Source organism: Palaemon carinicauda, chromosome 5 (assembly GCF_036898095.1).
Source record: "Palaemon carinicauda isolate YSFRI2023 chromosome 5, ASM3689809v2, whole genome shotgun sequence".
Taxonomy (NCBI): domain Eukaryota; kingdom Metazoa; phylum Arthropoda; class Malacostraca; order Decapoda; family Palaemonidae; genus Palaemon; species Palaemon carinicauda.
In genome coordinates, this window is record NC_090729.1 from 141214823 (window position 1) to 141232531 (window position 17709).

General features: G+C 33.4%; 1 protein-coding gene across 3 annotated transcripts; it reads right to left on the reverse strand.

Moving 5' to 3' along the window:
- Positions 1 to 2243: 2243 nt before the first annotated feature.
- LOC137641516 (uncharacterized) lies at positions 2244 to 12422 on the reverse strand. 3 transcript variants are annotated; one of them, XM_068374137.1, is made up of 3 exons: positions 12140 to 12422; positions 9048 to 11969; positions 2244 to 2606 (listed from the first exon to the last, which is right to left on the reverse strand). In XM_068374137.1, the coding sequence occupies exons 2-3, from the start codon at positions 11915 to 11917 to the stop codon at positions 2486 to 2488; spliced, it is 2991 nt and encodes a 996-aa protein (XP_068230238.1). In that variant the 5' UTR covers positions 11918 to 11969; positions 12140 to 12422; the 3' UTR covers positions 2244 to 2485. The 3 variants fall into 3 exon arrangements, with proteins under 3 accessions (XP_068230238.1, XP_068230237.1, XP_068230239.1); XM_068374136.1 differs by having other exon boundaries at positions 9048 to 11972; positions 12140 to 12421; XM_068374138.1 differs by having other exon boundaries at positions 9048 to 11972; positions 12313 to 12371.
- Positions 12423 to 17709: the final 5287 nt, after the last annotated feature.

Genomic DNA, 17709 nt, shown 5'->3' on the forward strand with positions numbered 1-17709 from the left:
GAGATCATGGTGAGAGGTAGATGGTGATGGTACGGGCATGCTCTTCGCACTTCCCAAGAGAGATTAGTTCACCAAACATTTAACTAGGCTCCACAAGCCACCAGAAAAATTGGAAGACCCAGGACTACATGCCTGAGGACTAAGGGCCCGGCCAGACCAAGCGCGGCTAGCGGGGAGGTTAGCGGCAAGAGGTTCCAGCTGATAATTGAAACCTTAAGTATCTTATGTAGGTGGCCAGATAGGAGACGCGGGAAGCCTCAAGCCGCTGCAGTTGCCGCCAGACTATGTTTCATGTTTTAAAAAATTGCGGCGGCTTGAGCGTCTTCACCCAAGATTACGCCATTTTTCATCAGTTCCTGAAGGGGTACGCGTTCAATTGTTCGTTTCCAGCCATTACTAATCAACAATTTATTGGGAGGTGTTTTGGAGAGCAAAAATGGATTAAATAAATGGAAGTTATGGCAATCAACTGCAAATGGATGGTAATAAAATGGTGGGTAGGCCTACGCTTTTTTCTGCTTTGCAACCTATTTAATCACCATTTAGTTATATATATATATATATATATATATATATATATATATATATATATATATATATATACATACATATATATATATAAATATATATATATATATATATATATATATATATATATATATATATATATAAAAGATATAGAGAAAATTTCAAATGTGAAAAGAATCGTATGTACATTTAAACAATATATCTTATGCAAATGCTAGTTAATTCTGGAATGAAAGGTACAATGATTTTTCGTGAACTTTATCATATCTGAAGCAATTATAATAGCTGGTAAAAAAGAGATTGAGGTTGTCTATAGTTTGGCGTTTGTTTTTTTGAGTCTGAATCCAGGAAGGATGTTCCCATCAAAGAATCTAAAGACTTGTGAAATATGCAGATATTCATTAAATCTGTCGCCGTACAAACGAGACTGGCAACATTAATTTCAAAATTAACTTATTTTCCCTTCTTTGTTTATTAAAATCGTGAATTTATAGTTCAGGTTAAAATAACGATTTTCAGTCGGAAGTAATTTCCTACTCAAACACCATCGTCATGTTTACGAGGAGGGCTATCAGCTGGGAGATAGGAGGCAAGAGAGGTGTGGCGGTTCTGGTGTGGCCACCCAACATTTTGTTGCTGGCTTGCCACCGAGTCATGCCGCTGGCCCGCTAACCTCGCCGCTCAACGCGCTTGGTCTGGCCGAGCCCTAAGAAGCGTGAAGTAGGAGATGATGAATGGAGAAGTATTGAATTAAAAGCTCCAATAGAGATGACAGGCGAAATCTAACCGAGGTCCTTTGCGTCAATAGGCGTAGGCAAGGCCAATAGGAGGAGAAGATGATGATGATGATCGTAACAGAAATTCTTAGTCGGCGATTCTATAGTGTGATTTTTCGTCTGAGTAGCACAGTAAATTTTCATGTTTTGCGTGTATTATGAAAAGTGTTAGGTAAATATCAATCAGGTGTAGGCTACACCTGTTAACCCAATTTTATTACATATTCATTTAAAAAACACTAAAGAAGTTGTAATTGCCAATAAATGCCTAACAATGTTTTCAAGTGTTTGTTAACTTTGTTTACATGAGAACAGTGTTGCCAAATATTCCTGATCAATTTTCGGTAAAGAAGAAAATATCGGCAATACTTCACACATTTTACGTGTACACATTATCATACAAAATTAATTATTGGTTATATTAGGAATTCTCTATAAATTCCACTTGGTGGGATAATTTGGCTGCTGTTTGTGAGACTAGCTCTAGTTAGTTTTCTGTTAACTTGGTAACACTGCTCTCAAATCGCAGTGAGAATTTTTTTTTTTTCAAGGTCTCTTCAACAACTATGTTTGTATTATTTCAGAACTTAGGCAACAAAGTCACTATCAAAATATTGTTATATTAGAAAATATTAACAACATATGATAAATACACAACTAATATATTATTGCGTCGTCTGCTAGGATGCGGTTAGTTGGCATGTTTGCGTGTAGATGGCGTTGGTGAGTCATAAGCTTATCAAATAAACAAATCGCTTGTTACCCCTACACTTTATCTCAGCGTTAAAACGCAAGGGTGATATTTGGGGCGGGGGGTGGCATTTTCAAGAAAAACATGTATGTCTTAGGAGTCGACACGGGAAATTCGGTAATTTACAAGGTGTAAGAAATTACAATTATAGATATAAACAATCAAATGAAGATTAGCAAAACAATAGGTAAAAGTAAATTTTATTCTAGTAGGTGATATTGCAAAATTATAATTAACATAATACCCACACATGTGTTTTAGTTGCATTAACCACAAAAGAAAGATATTTTATGTGAAACTGTGTATCAAGAAAGATGAACGCCGAACATTATTATCAAAATAACATTTTTTTTTCATGGAATTTTGCAAAAAGAACATGCATTTAATCCATTTTTGGTTTTATAACAACCTTTCCTTTGAGTCGATGGCATTATTCCCTCGTCTCGATATTCAGTTTGTCATGCACTCTCCCCTTCAGTTGAGTCACAAGCCATTCCACTGTGTCATATGTCAGTCGAGATCGTAACAGATTTAGCCTCCAGCATCCATTCCTGTAATTGTTGAATATCATATATAATTAAATGAGTACCGAAGGTATTAAAACACATACTCTCAATTGGATGAATCATTAGGCATGTAATGACATCACACAGACAGATAATGTTTTCTTAGTTTATACCACACCGAATTAAAGAAATTAATTTTCAAGAGGCGCTCAGTACTATTTTAAATGAATTATTTGGATTTTTATCGTGAATAAGCCTTAGACGATTTTTGGCTATAGCCTATTCAGGCAAAGTAAGGGAGGAACAATCAAAGAGATATGCCTAAAGTGCAAATGTGCGGGCTAATGTGAAAGAAGCCCATAAGAGTTTTCAATCCGCTGCCGCAAGCCATACGAATCCACCTTTATCAGTCGACTGATGAATCTTTTCACACTAAAGCGGATCGGATTTTCCGCCGCTACGCTGACAGTGACAGTTGGCTATCATATTCAATAGCAATCTTCACACCACACGATTTTTTTTTCTGCCTCGTGTTCGGCGGGCAGTAGTAAGCCACACAGTACTTCTCATGGATGTGGATAATAAACACACACACACATGGAACAAAATATTGATATTGAGTTACTGAGTTTGAGTAGGAATGAAACCAGTAAAGCCTAAAGGCCGCTCATGAATGGGAGAGGCAAGGGATAGTAACATTGCCCTAGCAAACAGTGCCCTAGCCCCCTCTTCATCCAAGTTAGGACCAAGGAGGGCCAGGCAATGGCTGCTGATGACTCAGTCGGTAGACCTATAGGCTCTGCCAGATCCACCCCCTCATAGCTCACAAGGATAGTGAAGTTGTAGTCACTAAAGGATCAAAGGAATTTGAGCGGGACTCAAACCCCAGTCTGGCGACCACCAACCAGGGACGTTACCAATAGTGAATTGAAAAGTGAATACACTCGCCAAATTCGTTCTTATCTTTATCACCTAGACTCACAAAATCCGCCCTTAATCCACAGTAAACTTCTTTCCAAGCCCATGGAACAGAACTCATGACATTTGTATTCTTCCAGACTTATCCCATAACACTGATTTCATTTTTACTAAAGAAATAAGTACTTCAATATCACTATTTTGTACCATGTATGTGTGTTTATTATTTTTACATCAATTAGAAGCGCTGCGTGGCTTACTACAGCTCGCCGAACAAGAGGCAGAAAAAAATGTTTGGTGTGAAGACTCGTATTGAATTATGATAGCCAATTTGTACCTGAAGTGGGGCGGATCTGTGCAAAGCCAGTGGGGCATCGCTCATGTAAGGTGGTGTCGCTGTTGCAAAAAATCTGCTTTCTTTTTCTTACATGTTGTTAGAATATCCTCTACTTTAGTTTGCTCTCATATCCATGTTGCCTCTTAGTGTCATTCCCATCATTATTCTTTCTATAGTTTTTTGATTTGTAAGTAACTTATGTTATAAGGATTCAGCAAGGCTCCAAGTTTCTTATGCATAACTTAATAACTTGAAGTTTTGTAGATGACATACGTAAATCATGGGAGAAATAGCAAAAGATAAGAGAAGATTTGAATAGAGAAAGCAGAAATGTAGGAATGAGAGGGAATATGAGTAAAACTATAATAATGCTCAATGAAAATGCATAGAGACAACAAATAAGCTATGAATGAACTAGATATTGTTAATTAATATATTCACTTAGGACAGGCAGTAATTGTTTCCCCTGGACATGACACCAAAAAAATGAAAGAAGAAAAAAAAAGGTTAAGCATGGGATGAAGAGCTTTTGGCAAACAAAATGAGATTATGAAAAGTAAAATGCCACTTTCTCTAAAAAAGAAAAGTGTTTACTCAGATAGTCTTACCAGTTTTAACCCTTAAGTTATTCCCCATTGATAGTAATTCCTACATTTTCCAAATCTAAATGTTTAAAAACTGCTTTTAGGCATGCTGTGAATAATTTAGAAGAAATGGGGTCTCCCTATCTAACCGGTTTTTCAGTCGGAATTTTCCCACTATCTTTATATAGTCTTAGGATTGCTGTAATTCTCATTTAGATGTCTTCAAGTGTTCTAACAAAGGATTCATCTATTTCTTGTCTTTGAAGGGCTTCCATTAATACTAAGGTTTTGACAGAATAAAAAGCTTTCTCATAGTCTATAAGTCCCACACCTAGCGGTTTGTCATTGTCTATATATATATATATATATATATATATATATATATATATATATATATATATATATATATATATATATATACATAGCATATACTATGCAAATAAACACACGCACACACACATATACATATGTATATATATATACATATATATGTATATATACACACACATAACGTATACATATACAGTATGTGTGTATACATATACATATTCATATATATATATATATATACATACATACATATATATATAAATATATATATATATATATATATATATATATATATATATATAGATATAGATAGATATATATATATATATATATATATATATATATATATATGTGTGTGTGTGTGTGTGTGTGTGTGTGTGTGTGTTTCTATGTGTTTCTATGTGGTGTACTCTGTCTCAGAAAAAGCTTATAAAAGCACGAGTAGAGATGTAACTTGGGGGGTTGTGAGAATACTTATAACAGACTAAATATCATTGACATTCGTAGAAATGTGCCTGAAAATGTGAAGATAGATATTGAATGGAATGGTGTGGATGTGGCCTGAGACTAGGGCGTCTTATGTTTCTCTAACTATTCAGGATCTTTATGCTGCAGATGGATTGATGTTATTGAGTCCTGGATAGATTTCAAAATGATCAATGTATACACATTATAGAGAAGTAATTGGGGTTAATAAAAGAAAAAACTGCAAAAACTAGAAGTTTTCAGTTGTTTGAAAATGATAAGATTATCCTCGATTAGGAACAATAGTAGTATAAATATATAGGTAAATGCAAATCATGAAGATGGGGCAACGCATGTATTTTCTATGAATAGTAGAAAATAAGAAGTACAGGTATATATTTGAATATATTTATTTAAAGGCCCTTGGTACAGCAGTTGATCGCCATGGGTACTTCGGGGTAGATTTCCTGCAGTGTGTTGGATGGGCGAAGAGGTGATATTGTAGCTAGGTGTATGCAAAATAAAAGTATATGACTAGGAATGTATATGTAAGCCAAGGCAGAGCAGTTTTGAGGAATTTTTAATTAAGAATCGTTAATTTAGGTGACGTGCAAATTTTGAACGAAGATGAGAGAACAAATACAAAAGCTGTTGAAAAGAACTATTTGAGCAATACATTTGACTAAAGAAGTATTTAGTGAGTAATAGGGAGGTGCAGTTTGACACACGAGTCCCTGGTACACGCTGCTCCTGAGAAGTGTACCCTGCCACACCCATCGCGGCAAGTAGCCAATAGTATAGCGTAAGGAGAGCTGGCAGTGATGGTGTGCTGAGCTAAACACAGGAACTAGCCGAGCAGTAAAGGTGTGGCTGGGTGCACTTCCTCAGAAAGAGATGAACCAGGAATTCCTGCGTTCAACTGTACGTAAAAGAAGTGGTAAAACACCTAGAATTTTTAAAAGGATGGATCAGGTTTCAAGATGATTTGCTTATGAAAATTGTTCAGTCATTAGTAGCATCATTCAAAATATTTCGATAATCGTGTGAATACAGTATAAAAGAAATTGTGGATATAAATCAGCAGGCATATGAAACATATTGATAAAAAAATTTAATATGTCGTATAAACTAATGCAGTGGGGCGTGGAGATTTGACCTATATTACAAGGAACAGAAAAAACGAATGCCCAGTCTGTTGTGGGAGATTATATGGAAGCTCTAATGTACCCTACAGTATGTATACAATGCGGTGACCCAATGAAAAATTAGAACATGGAACAGGAGGTCATTCAAACATTTCAACTATCTTGTGCCCAAAGATCTTATAACGAAAATATGAGCAAGCAATTGCTTCCAGCCGTCCCAGAGATAGCATCTGGTGAGTCAAGTCCCAACTAGCCAATCAAGGCATGACTCAATCTGAGACCCAATCAGCAGTAAATATACGCAGGAAATGACAAGCTTTTTTGTTAAAAAGGTGTCTGAACACTTCTAGAAACTTGCTGGGTGTTATCGGCCCATGAAATTTATTATATATTTTCTTCACAATTCTTTTGGGGATTGTTTTAAGTAAAAGTTTTATATCTATATTTAGAAGTTCCAAATCCTTAATGAACAAGGATGTCGAAAGTTACATGTAGTGAAATCGTACAAGGTATGAGACCCGAAACTACTGTTATAATGATGCCATGCGTTATAAAGCAAGATAAGTATTGTAATGAACTAGTGGAAGATAACTGTATATCTTTAGTTTAAAATACTTACACAGCATTACACACACACAAACAAAATCATCTTTAAATGAAAAAAAAGTAAAAGGCAAAAAAATAAAACAGCAGTAAACTAGCTATCCAAACTGACAGTAAGCAATCTTAGCAAACTCCTAACAATGAACTAATCATGCTCAAGCATCGTTCTTTTATAAGGCCTTTGCTTCCGCCTGTGTAGGGATCTCTAAATACCAAATAATTAATCTTCTTTTAGTATTATTTCCCGATTCAGTTGTTTGGTCAGTTTCTCATATTTTGTGACAGATGACAATAAAAGGTTGACTTTTACTTTTATCGAAAAGAAAATATCTTTGATGTTTATTATTTAATTTTTGGCATGATACTATTAACATCACATTTTTACAGTAATATTTTTTAGCAAAGCAATTGAACATCAGTAGCTCATTGACTTGTAAGTTTTATATGGCGCAAGGGGATGAGTCGTGTTTAGGTTTCTTTGTTATTACGCAGTTTTTTTCATCTAAAATTAACATTATTGAACAAGAAACCTATCGTTCCTTTCCACTAGCATAATAAGCGAAGGGTAGACTAAATTGGTAAGTTCATTCATAACTTTTTTGTCTGTGTATAACTAAGCTTTTGAAAAACAATATTATAATTCATCATTGAACACTATTTGATTATGACTAATCAACATTTCTGTTTAGCTAAGCTTTTAGAAGAAAACTTTTTGATAGTGAGCATCTAACCTTTTTGGATAACTAAGAATTTGAAAAATTAATTCATCATTAAAACCTATTTGGTTATGAACAATTAACCCTTTTTATAACTGAACTTTTGAAAGAGAATGGTTCACCTTTAAAACTGCTCGATTATAAGTAATCAACCTATTTTCATAACCGAACCTTAGAAATATTATTCATTGTTAAAAATCTTTTGATTATGATCAACTAACCTTTTAATATAACTTAGCTTTATAAAGACGATAGTTAATTGTTAAAAACGGCTAGGTTATGAGTAATTAATATTTTCATAACAGCATCACCATTTAAAACTGTTTAACTTTGACTAATTAACTTTTTTCTAACTGAATTGTTAAAAAACTATACTTAAATAAAACTTTTTTTTAAACTTCTATATTGTGAATGTTCAACCAATGATATTTGGGCTTTTGAAATACTAAGAATTGTTACTAAAAACTGTTGGATTATGAATAAATAACCTTTTTATATGAATGATCTTCTAAAAAATAAAACTAATTTATCATTAAAAACTCCTTGGTCATGAGTAATTAACCTCCATGTAATATGAGTTTTGCAAGAGCATAATTCATCGTTAAAAACTGTTTGATTGTGATTTATTAACAACATTTTACTAGTATTTGCGTTGACAACGTTTCGGTTCTCACCTGTCCCATGTATAAGCACAGACGCTGGGGAATAATTCTTTCCTTTGATTCCTCATTATTTTAATGTTTTACAGATTGTACCACTTCAGTGTTTAATGTCATTTAAGACATAGAAGGAAAGAGAGACATTTGAATGTTATACAGCTTGAAAGAATACATTTGAATAGACGTTATCAGCTAGCGCTCAAATTTTTTCCTTCCTCTAATGAGCATCCCAACCTCTAGGAAGTTGACTCTTAACCTTTTATTAAAGTATGCGCTCACAAAACAATAAGACCCTTTTATTACATGGTGAGTTAATGGCTAAAAAAGTTATAAAAAAAAAAACGAAACATTAATGCACTAAGATTTTTAGTGTGTAATGTTTGATTGAAGGAAAGTGGAAAATATCCGAAAGTATTATTTTGGGTAATGTGCCTCATTTTATCGACCTTAGACCTGTCAAGTTTTCCAGTTAGTAGCTATGATAGATTTAAATTTTCTCAACTTTTTTTATGTTATTTTATATGTTTGACAGGTTTAGTGGTTTAAGTTATCTTAATGAGCTTATTCTATGAGTAAGTTAATAAAACATTAACAAAACATACAGGACACTAATTTTTGAAAAATAATGTAGGAAAGTTAGTATTATTAAAGTATCAATGGCAAGCGCACATATAAATGTATATCAGCATTTTCATGTTAGAGAATAAAGATGGTGGAACTTTAAGTTACCTTCCGCAAACTTTGTTGATTACATCCACTATCCATTCTCTATGTTGATCTTCGATGTCTCCTACAGATATTTCTAAATTACCAGATGTTTTTAGAACTGTCATTAATTCAGGAGGACTTAATTTTGGCAGTGCTATTGTTACATGTAGAGTCTTTACTGATTTTTGGATCTTTTTTAGGCTTGCAGTAAGAGAGTTGAAGCTACCCATTGTTGATACTTTTACTTGAATGATACTCAAGTTGAAATGACAAGATAAAACTTCCTCGCCAGGCTGTTGGTTCCCAAGATGGCCGGTAAAATTTTGAAGGTCTGCCCAAGGATGAAGAACTCTTAGGAAATCATCAGAATATTTGTCACTATTTTTCTCGTGTTGCCTGAGGTGTAGATCCATTTTAACAATCCTCTTTTGGCGTTTATTTATTTGTTTCCCAGCTTCAATAAAAGATTCTAAAAGTTCAGGAATGGAATATGGTTCCTTATTATCTGGAATATCTATAATAATACTCCACAATTTAAAAGGAGTCATAGCTAACAGCTTCAAACCTCGAACAACATTCGCCTCATTCAAGTGCCAGTGCTTTTGAGGAAGCTTTTCTTTGGCTATGTGATAAGCAACTTGTGACTGAAATTTGCTCTCTAAGAGAAAACTCCACCAAAAGTCATATTTTGTAGATTCAATGTTTAGCTTATCAATTATCTGAAAAACTTCAGTCACAACAGCATTTGTCAAAATATTTTGGCACGCCAAATGACCCATGATAAACATGAGAACATGCTCTACACCTGGACAGGCATCAATGTACTGTAGCTCTAAGACATGTCTCTGAAGACGATCAACTAGATATGTGGCAGCAAGGTAGTACATTTGAGTAGAGTGTTGGAAAGCCACTGGTAGTTTACAAACAAAAGGGTTATTATCAATTTGGTATAAATGCAAGGTTGACATCAATTCTCTTACTCTAATACCTCTTCCTTCACACTCTTCTCTGATGCATTTCATAATGCTATCTGATATTACAGTGGTTCCCAATTTTACCATGTCCCAAGCCATTTTACCTATGAATAGCAAAAGATCCCCCAAAACATGGGAAATTTGACATATGCCTTGAAAATATTTACTTGTACGCTCTTCAAGTACATGAAAATAAAGTATGTATAGTTCTTCATACAACTGAGTTGCTGTTGTCTCTTTATTAAAAATATCAGGTTCCTTTTTCCACAAGAAAATAAGTAGCAAAATAGTAAGTGGCAATTTCAAGTGTTTGTCAAGAACTCTTCCACGACCATTGATATAGGAAAGAAAGGCCTCACTCTGACTCTTCCATGATGATCCCTCTTTGTCAGCTACTCTGAATACTTTAAAAGTAAATTCTTCTAGTCTTGGTACATCAAACCCACATAGTTCAAGAGAACAATAGTCGGTAAGATGCCTTCTTGCCATACAAATAAAGTCGTGATGGACCTCAGGTCGTGTAGTTATAATTATGTGTTGATTACTAAACTTGGCAAGAACATCTTCAATGATTTCGTAAGAAACATTTTCAGTCTCATAATAACCATCAAAAATGAATAATATATTAAGAGTCTTCAGCCATGGAATGATGTCTTCGCATTCCATGCTACATGTGGAATGAGACAATAGTTCATCTCTTAAAAATTCCCGGAGACGGCTTGATCTGACCCTGGAAGCTTCAATAAGTATCACAAAATCGAATTCAGAGTAGTCATTTACCTCACTACGACTTCTTAACCACTCAAAAATTAAATGGTAACATAGTGATGTCTTTCCAGAACCTGCTAAACCTTGTATGAGAATCAGTTGAGATGGTGTGTCTTTATCACTATCCTCATTCACCTGAATAAGTATCTCCTCCATTTCTATTTCACGAGTGCCATTACGAATACGCACATTTGTGAATATTTCTTCAAGGGGTATGTGCTCATGTTTAGTATGATCTTCTGAGGAAAATTTATACCACGAGCAGGCATTGATATTACGGATTCGAAGGTAATATTCTTCAAGTTCATTAAAACCTTGCAAAATTCTCTCTGGGAATTTCTTTTCCTTCTTCCCAGTACTGCTTTTCCTTAGGTTTGTCTTACCTTCCTTTTTTGTCTTGGTTTCTATGACTTTCTGTTTCTGTTTGTTAAGGTCAAATTCATCAAGATTCCTTTCCGCTTGTTCTTGGAGAGACTGTTTTTCTTGTATGACGCTCACTGTTAATTTTGAATTCCTTTTCCATAATTTACTGCCCCTTGAATTCTGTTGAGGAGCGCTTATTTGTCTCTCATATGCTGGTGAATCCTTTTCAACTTTGGGAGAGTTGGGTGACTGTTTCACACCTTGACAGGGATCATAAAGGTAAGTATTTAAGATATTGTTTGCCATTTGATCAATGGTTAACAAATTCTTATTAAGATCTTTATCGACAACTTGACCAACCCCCTTATATATATCCTTTATTCTAGATCGAAATTCATCAATGCATTCTATCAATTCTTTGGTATTGAACGTTTTTTCACTTTTAATATCATTTAGTAAAGTCTTCAGAAAACAAAATCCGTCTTTGCAACTTTCCCTTAATTCACTATATAATCTAGTACACACTTCCTCTGTAATCACAAAGGCAAGATCAGCATCAAACTCTATGGTGAGAAGGTTAGAGTCCAAGAGCAAAGAGTTGAAGTTCTCAAGATTAGTTTTGATACCAAAGCGGTTACAGTATTCTCTAAGAGGGACCACGCCATAATCACTGGCAATTCTGCCATCAGCATACAACTCACGTGCAACATCACTGGCAACTCTGTCAATTGAATTTCTGAGGAGTTTTAAAATGTCACTGTTTGAAGTCGGATTCTCTGGTTCCATTCTAAATCTGAGCTAGTGCGTTTGTTCATTCACATCAAAAACTTTTGATCATCTACTGAAAATATGAAATCATGAAAATCATCAGTATGTAATCTACTATACCAAATAACATTTGAAAAAAGGATTACATATTTTCAACAAAGAACGTATGGCTTCACAGTTCATTTACAGCTTTTCTTTTTTAACTGGGTACAGAAAACTAAAGCCACAATTTACTCTCACACTTGTAATCTAGTCTGCGCCGAACCAGGTAAATTGTTTGTTTTCATTTGGAGAACAGTTGCTACTAATTCAAATGTAGTTTTCAATTAATGAAGTTTGTTGAAGAGGATACCCCCAATATAAGGGTGCCCTTATAATTTTTTTTCTTTTAGAAAAGGTTCTGTAAACAATACAGCCACTAATGTAACAAAATTCCACCACTGTTGCTCGCAAAAAAAAATTGGAAAGTACTGTCCTGTGACCAGAATACCATGCAAGTTTTAAAGTATAGATACTGGAAACCTGTTTGTTTTAAAGCCTCATCTAAAAATAATAGCCATGGGCGTATTAATGATAAGCAAGAGATAACACTACATATTCCTTACATATAAATCAGACAATGACTGGTTTAACTACTATACTATTTAAAAAATGATAAGATAATGTAAGGTGGTGTTTGCCTCGCATTGTTTCATTGAGTATCCCAGGAAATTGGATGTCATATGACTCCTCTTTTGACTAATATCTTCTGTGAAAATGTGACTGATAAAATTTTTTGGTTATAGAACTTTGTATCTAACGCTACCAAAACCCCATAATTCTCACAATCAGTCTCTGGAATAGTATACTTGTGTGTGATTTCTCAATCTATGTAGGCCCTACCCCATTTTTGGGCAAAAAAAAAAAAATCTCGTTGTGGTATTGATTTTTGAGCTTTTTATCCATAAAAGAATCCTGGAATTGGATAACGTCAATCAATCATTTATGCTTTTAACTAAGTAACTGTCAAACATACGAAACACGTAGAAAAATATTTCATAAATACAATTTTTCTGGTTCTAAATATGACATATGCTTCTCTAAGTATTAAATGAAATTACCGTGAACAAAGGATATCGACCCCAAAATTAGCATCATGTGGCCTTTAAGAGTTTAAGCTCAAACCCAATGAGGGAAATAAATATGGACGATGAGCGCTATGTTTAACCCTTTCCAATTATGATGTCAAATTAATATGCCATGGTCTCAAATTCCTATATGATTCCAATGACAACTACAGTAGTCGTTATAAACTCGTAATTTTTCGAAATATTTGCAAAAAAACAATTAAAACCTGCTAATAATTTCATGTTGACTTGTTATCATGAAATATTATTTGAACCATAAGAGCAATAACATTAACAGTGGTTTGCACCAGGAATGTCTTGATAAGAATTGATAAATGATGGAACTTATCTTATGATTACCAATTTGATTTTCTTTGTTAATTTAGGTAGAATTTTAATACATCATATAGGGAAATAATGACAATCTATTCATCAAACCAAGTGAATAATAAGAGCTTGAATTTGTTTAATGCCCTATTTATGGGGAAAATTGTACTCAAATAAAGATGTAAAATTTCCATGCAATTTTTCCTTATTTCTCTATTTTAACATTATTTTATGGTTTAGTTTCATAGTTTAAGTCTGTTTAATACCCCATTGTAAAATATAACTCTTCCCTTAACTATTAGTATACAAATCCTATCTTTACCTCCAATAGTAAATGTGTCACAAAAAACTAAAATAAAAGGAAAACTGTGTGGGGTCACAGTTCCACTTTCAGCAAAGGGTTCATATAATGAAAATTGAACCAATGTAATTATTCCAAATCATAGCCAACTAAAAACATGTGTGTAGTATTCATATAACATAAAATATTGTAGCAAGCTCGCCATGGTTGTTAAATATAGATTCTAGCCAAAATCCCGAAACTGTCAAAATGTAAGTTTATATTAGTTACCAGATGTTGTCTTCTGTTACTCAGTATGTGCCATATTGATGGATATTCGTTTCAGACGTTCTTAAGGTTGTGTTTTATAGCCAAGAGGCTTCAAAAAACAAAAACAAAAAAAAAATAAAAACAAAAATCCTGTGCTAGGACCCAAATTTGGTGTTGCAATAATAAGCTTTTCAAGAACATGATTTTAGTGCCAGTCCTATGCCTTCTTTCTCCGCACTTCTTAAGTGGTATTTTATGACTTGTTAGTGTGTCCTGGAAAAAAATGAGAGCTCTCATATATAGGTTGGTGTGGGTTTACAAGAAAAAAACTGTCTGTGCTTGCACTTCTTTTGCCAACAAAATAGAATAGAATTTAAAGGCGGGATTCCACTGAGGCATGTGTGTGTAAATTTCCTTACCTTGTGTAAGACACGGGCTCAATCTACATTTTGGCAACATGTGGCATGCTACATTGTTCCATGGGCCAAGTGTGTTTCAACCGGTTCAACACACGGCGACATGTATCATGCGACTGTGTGGCACGCTTCAAGTACCAACATATTGCCTATATTACGTGATGCATGCGATAGGATTTGACCTGTTGTCCCACCATTCACGGAAGGAGTCGATATTGACACAACAAAATGAATTGGTCAAGTATATTAGAAAAAAAAGAAAAAACCGCTTTTGGATTTCTTCTCAGCATTGAAAATCGCAATGGTCGTGACACGAGAGGCTACCCTTAGCTCATTAAATTTACCAATTTTTGTGCAAAATTATTCGACTATTAATTGCTTGTTGTTCACATCAAATCAAAATCTTTGGATTGCAAGACTGAATAATTTCGCTTAATTGAATGAACAGGAACTTTTCAACTCGTTAGAGTGTTTCGATCGACTTTTGTCCACTCATCAAATTCGATAAACAAGAAAAAAAAAAAAAACTAACCGGAGTGAATAATCTTAGTGACAATGATCATAATGTTTTCAGAATCATCTTTATCGATTTTTTCTGTAAATTCCTTATTACTTATCAACACGCTTTATATTTTTGGTATTAGTAGGTTTCATGCTGTGATCATCTACAAGACATTGTTTATAATGAGAACTATTTATTGCTTGGTTTATTTGTCAGTTTGTTTGTTTGGCTACGAGAATGGCCACAAAGCTACATGTAGATTTATAAAGATTAGATTACACACACACATCCACCCTAACACACACACGCACACACAAATATATATATATGTATATATATATATATATATATACATATATATATATATATATATATATATATATATATGTATATACATATAATAAATATATATATATATGTATATATATATACATATAATAAATATATATATACAATATATATATATATATATATATATATATACATATACATATAGGTATAGATATAGATATACTATGTATATACATATATATATATATATATATATATATATACATATACATATACGTATAGATATAGAAATACTGTATATATATATATATATATATATATATATATATATATATATACATATATATACATATATATTCATATATATATATATCTATATATATACATATATATATATATATATATATATATATATATATATATATATATATATATATATGTATATATATATATATATATATATACACGATCGACGAACTGAGGAAGTTTGCAGGGAGGACTGCTACAGAAAGACAATAAACAGATGCAAGGTTAAGGACATGTCTCAGGCCTTTGTTCTGCAGTGGACTAGTAATAGCTGGTTATATCAATGTGTGCGTATATATATATATATATATATATATATATATATATATATATATATATATATATATACACACACACATATATATATATATATATGTTTATATATATATATATATATATATATATATATATATATATACATATGTGTGTATATATATATGCATATATATATATATATATATATATATATATATATATACATATATGCATGTATACATATATGTATGTATACATACATATATATATATATACATATATATATATATATATATATATATATATATATATATACAGGTATGCGTACACTTACGGTACTTTTGAATACACATTTGCATATGACTATATGTACTAGAAAATACGAGAACCATGATATGATGCAAATTCCTGTATTTCAATCAACCTTCAGGTTCAGAAGAGCAGTAGCACCATAGATGAGGATACCTACGAGTACCACACTCACAATATGCTGCGTCGTATTCAAGTTCACGAGATCAGTAAACATCCACGTTCTCAAATCTACAAATCTGTAAAATCTGTAGGATATTGTTCCATTGTCATACTATGACTAATGTCCATACAGTAACACAGAACTCACTAAACTGACATTTAGCCTGATTTTTATGTGTAATTTCAGGTGATTTGTTTTCCAAATCTTATTTAACCTAGCCATTGTCTGATTTGCTTTTTTTGATCTTCCATTAAACTCCAATTCGGAAGACCCTGCACTAGAGATCATAGTTCATAAAAATTCAAATGATTCTACCTCATTAATCCTCTCTCCTTCCAATGATATTTCATCTCCCATGGCACATTCCATTCTCATCGTCTCTATCTTTCTTCTATTTATCTTGAACCCAACCTCCTGTGATATTTCATGCATTCTGGCAAGCAAGCACTGCAAATCCTGCGGTGTTCTGCTAATAAGGACAGTGTTATCAGCATACTCTAGATCAGCTAACTTCCTAATACCAATCCAGTCCAATCCTTCTCCACCATCTCCAACTATTCTATGCATTACAAAATCCTTGAGGAGGATAAACAACATAGGTGAAGACACATTCCCTTGGAGTACTCCACTGTTCACTGGAAATTCATTTGATAGGACCTCACTAACATTAACTTTGCACTTGGTATGCTCATGAACTGACAATCAAATTTACATATTTATGAGGAATTCGATAATAATGCAGGACTCTCCACAAAATTGGCCGGTGCACACTATCAAAGGCTTTTTTCATAGTCCACAAATGCCATCAACAGTGGATTCTTATATTCTACACATTGCTGTACAACATGTCTTAAAATGAAAATTTGGTCAGTAAAACGTCTACCTTTTCTAAATCCATTTTGTTCATTTCTCAGCTTTTCGTCAATCTTTCTCTCAAGCCTTTTTAGAATAGGCAAACTATATATTTTCATGACAACTGACATATGTGTGATACCTCTGTAATTGCAATCAGTCAGATCTCATTTTTGCCATCTTCACCAACACTCATAGCTCCCATTCATCAGGTTTTGTCTCTCCATGCTACATTCTACAAAATAATCTTGTAAGTATTCTGGGAGTCACTTCATTTTCAGCCAATATCATCTCAGTAGTTATTCCATCGTATCCAGGGGCTTTCCATCTCCTGAGTTTTTTAAGAATAGCTTGGACTTCAAAAACACTGAATTTATTCGTGGGCACATCAAGATCTTCCTCAGCTTCAGGTATATCAATCAAATTATTCCCTTCATATCTCCTATTCATGACCTCACTAAAGTGTTACATCTAACGTTGCCTTTCTTCATCTTCGGTTTTGATAACAGATCTATATCTCTTTTTGATGGGTATATGTTTCTCATTTGCCCCAGTAGCGATTTTATTAATAATTCTATGAGCAATTCTTACACCATAGCCAGTTCCTGAATTCATAGCTTTGTCAGCCTCATTTGCTTTAGTGTGTAAATATTCTCTCCAGTCATTCCTGGCTTTTCTTTTCACTTCACTATCAATACTGGAATACTTAGCATGCTCTACCTTGTAATTTTCA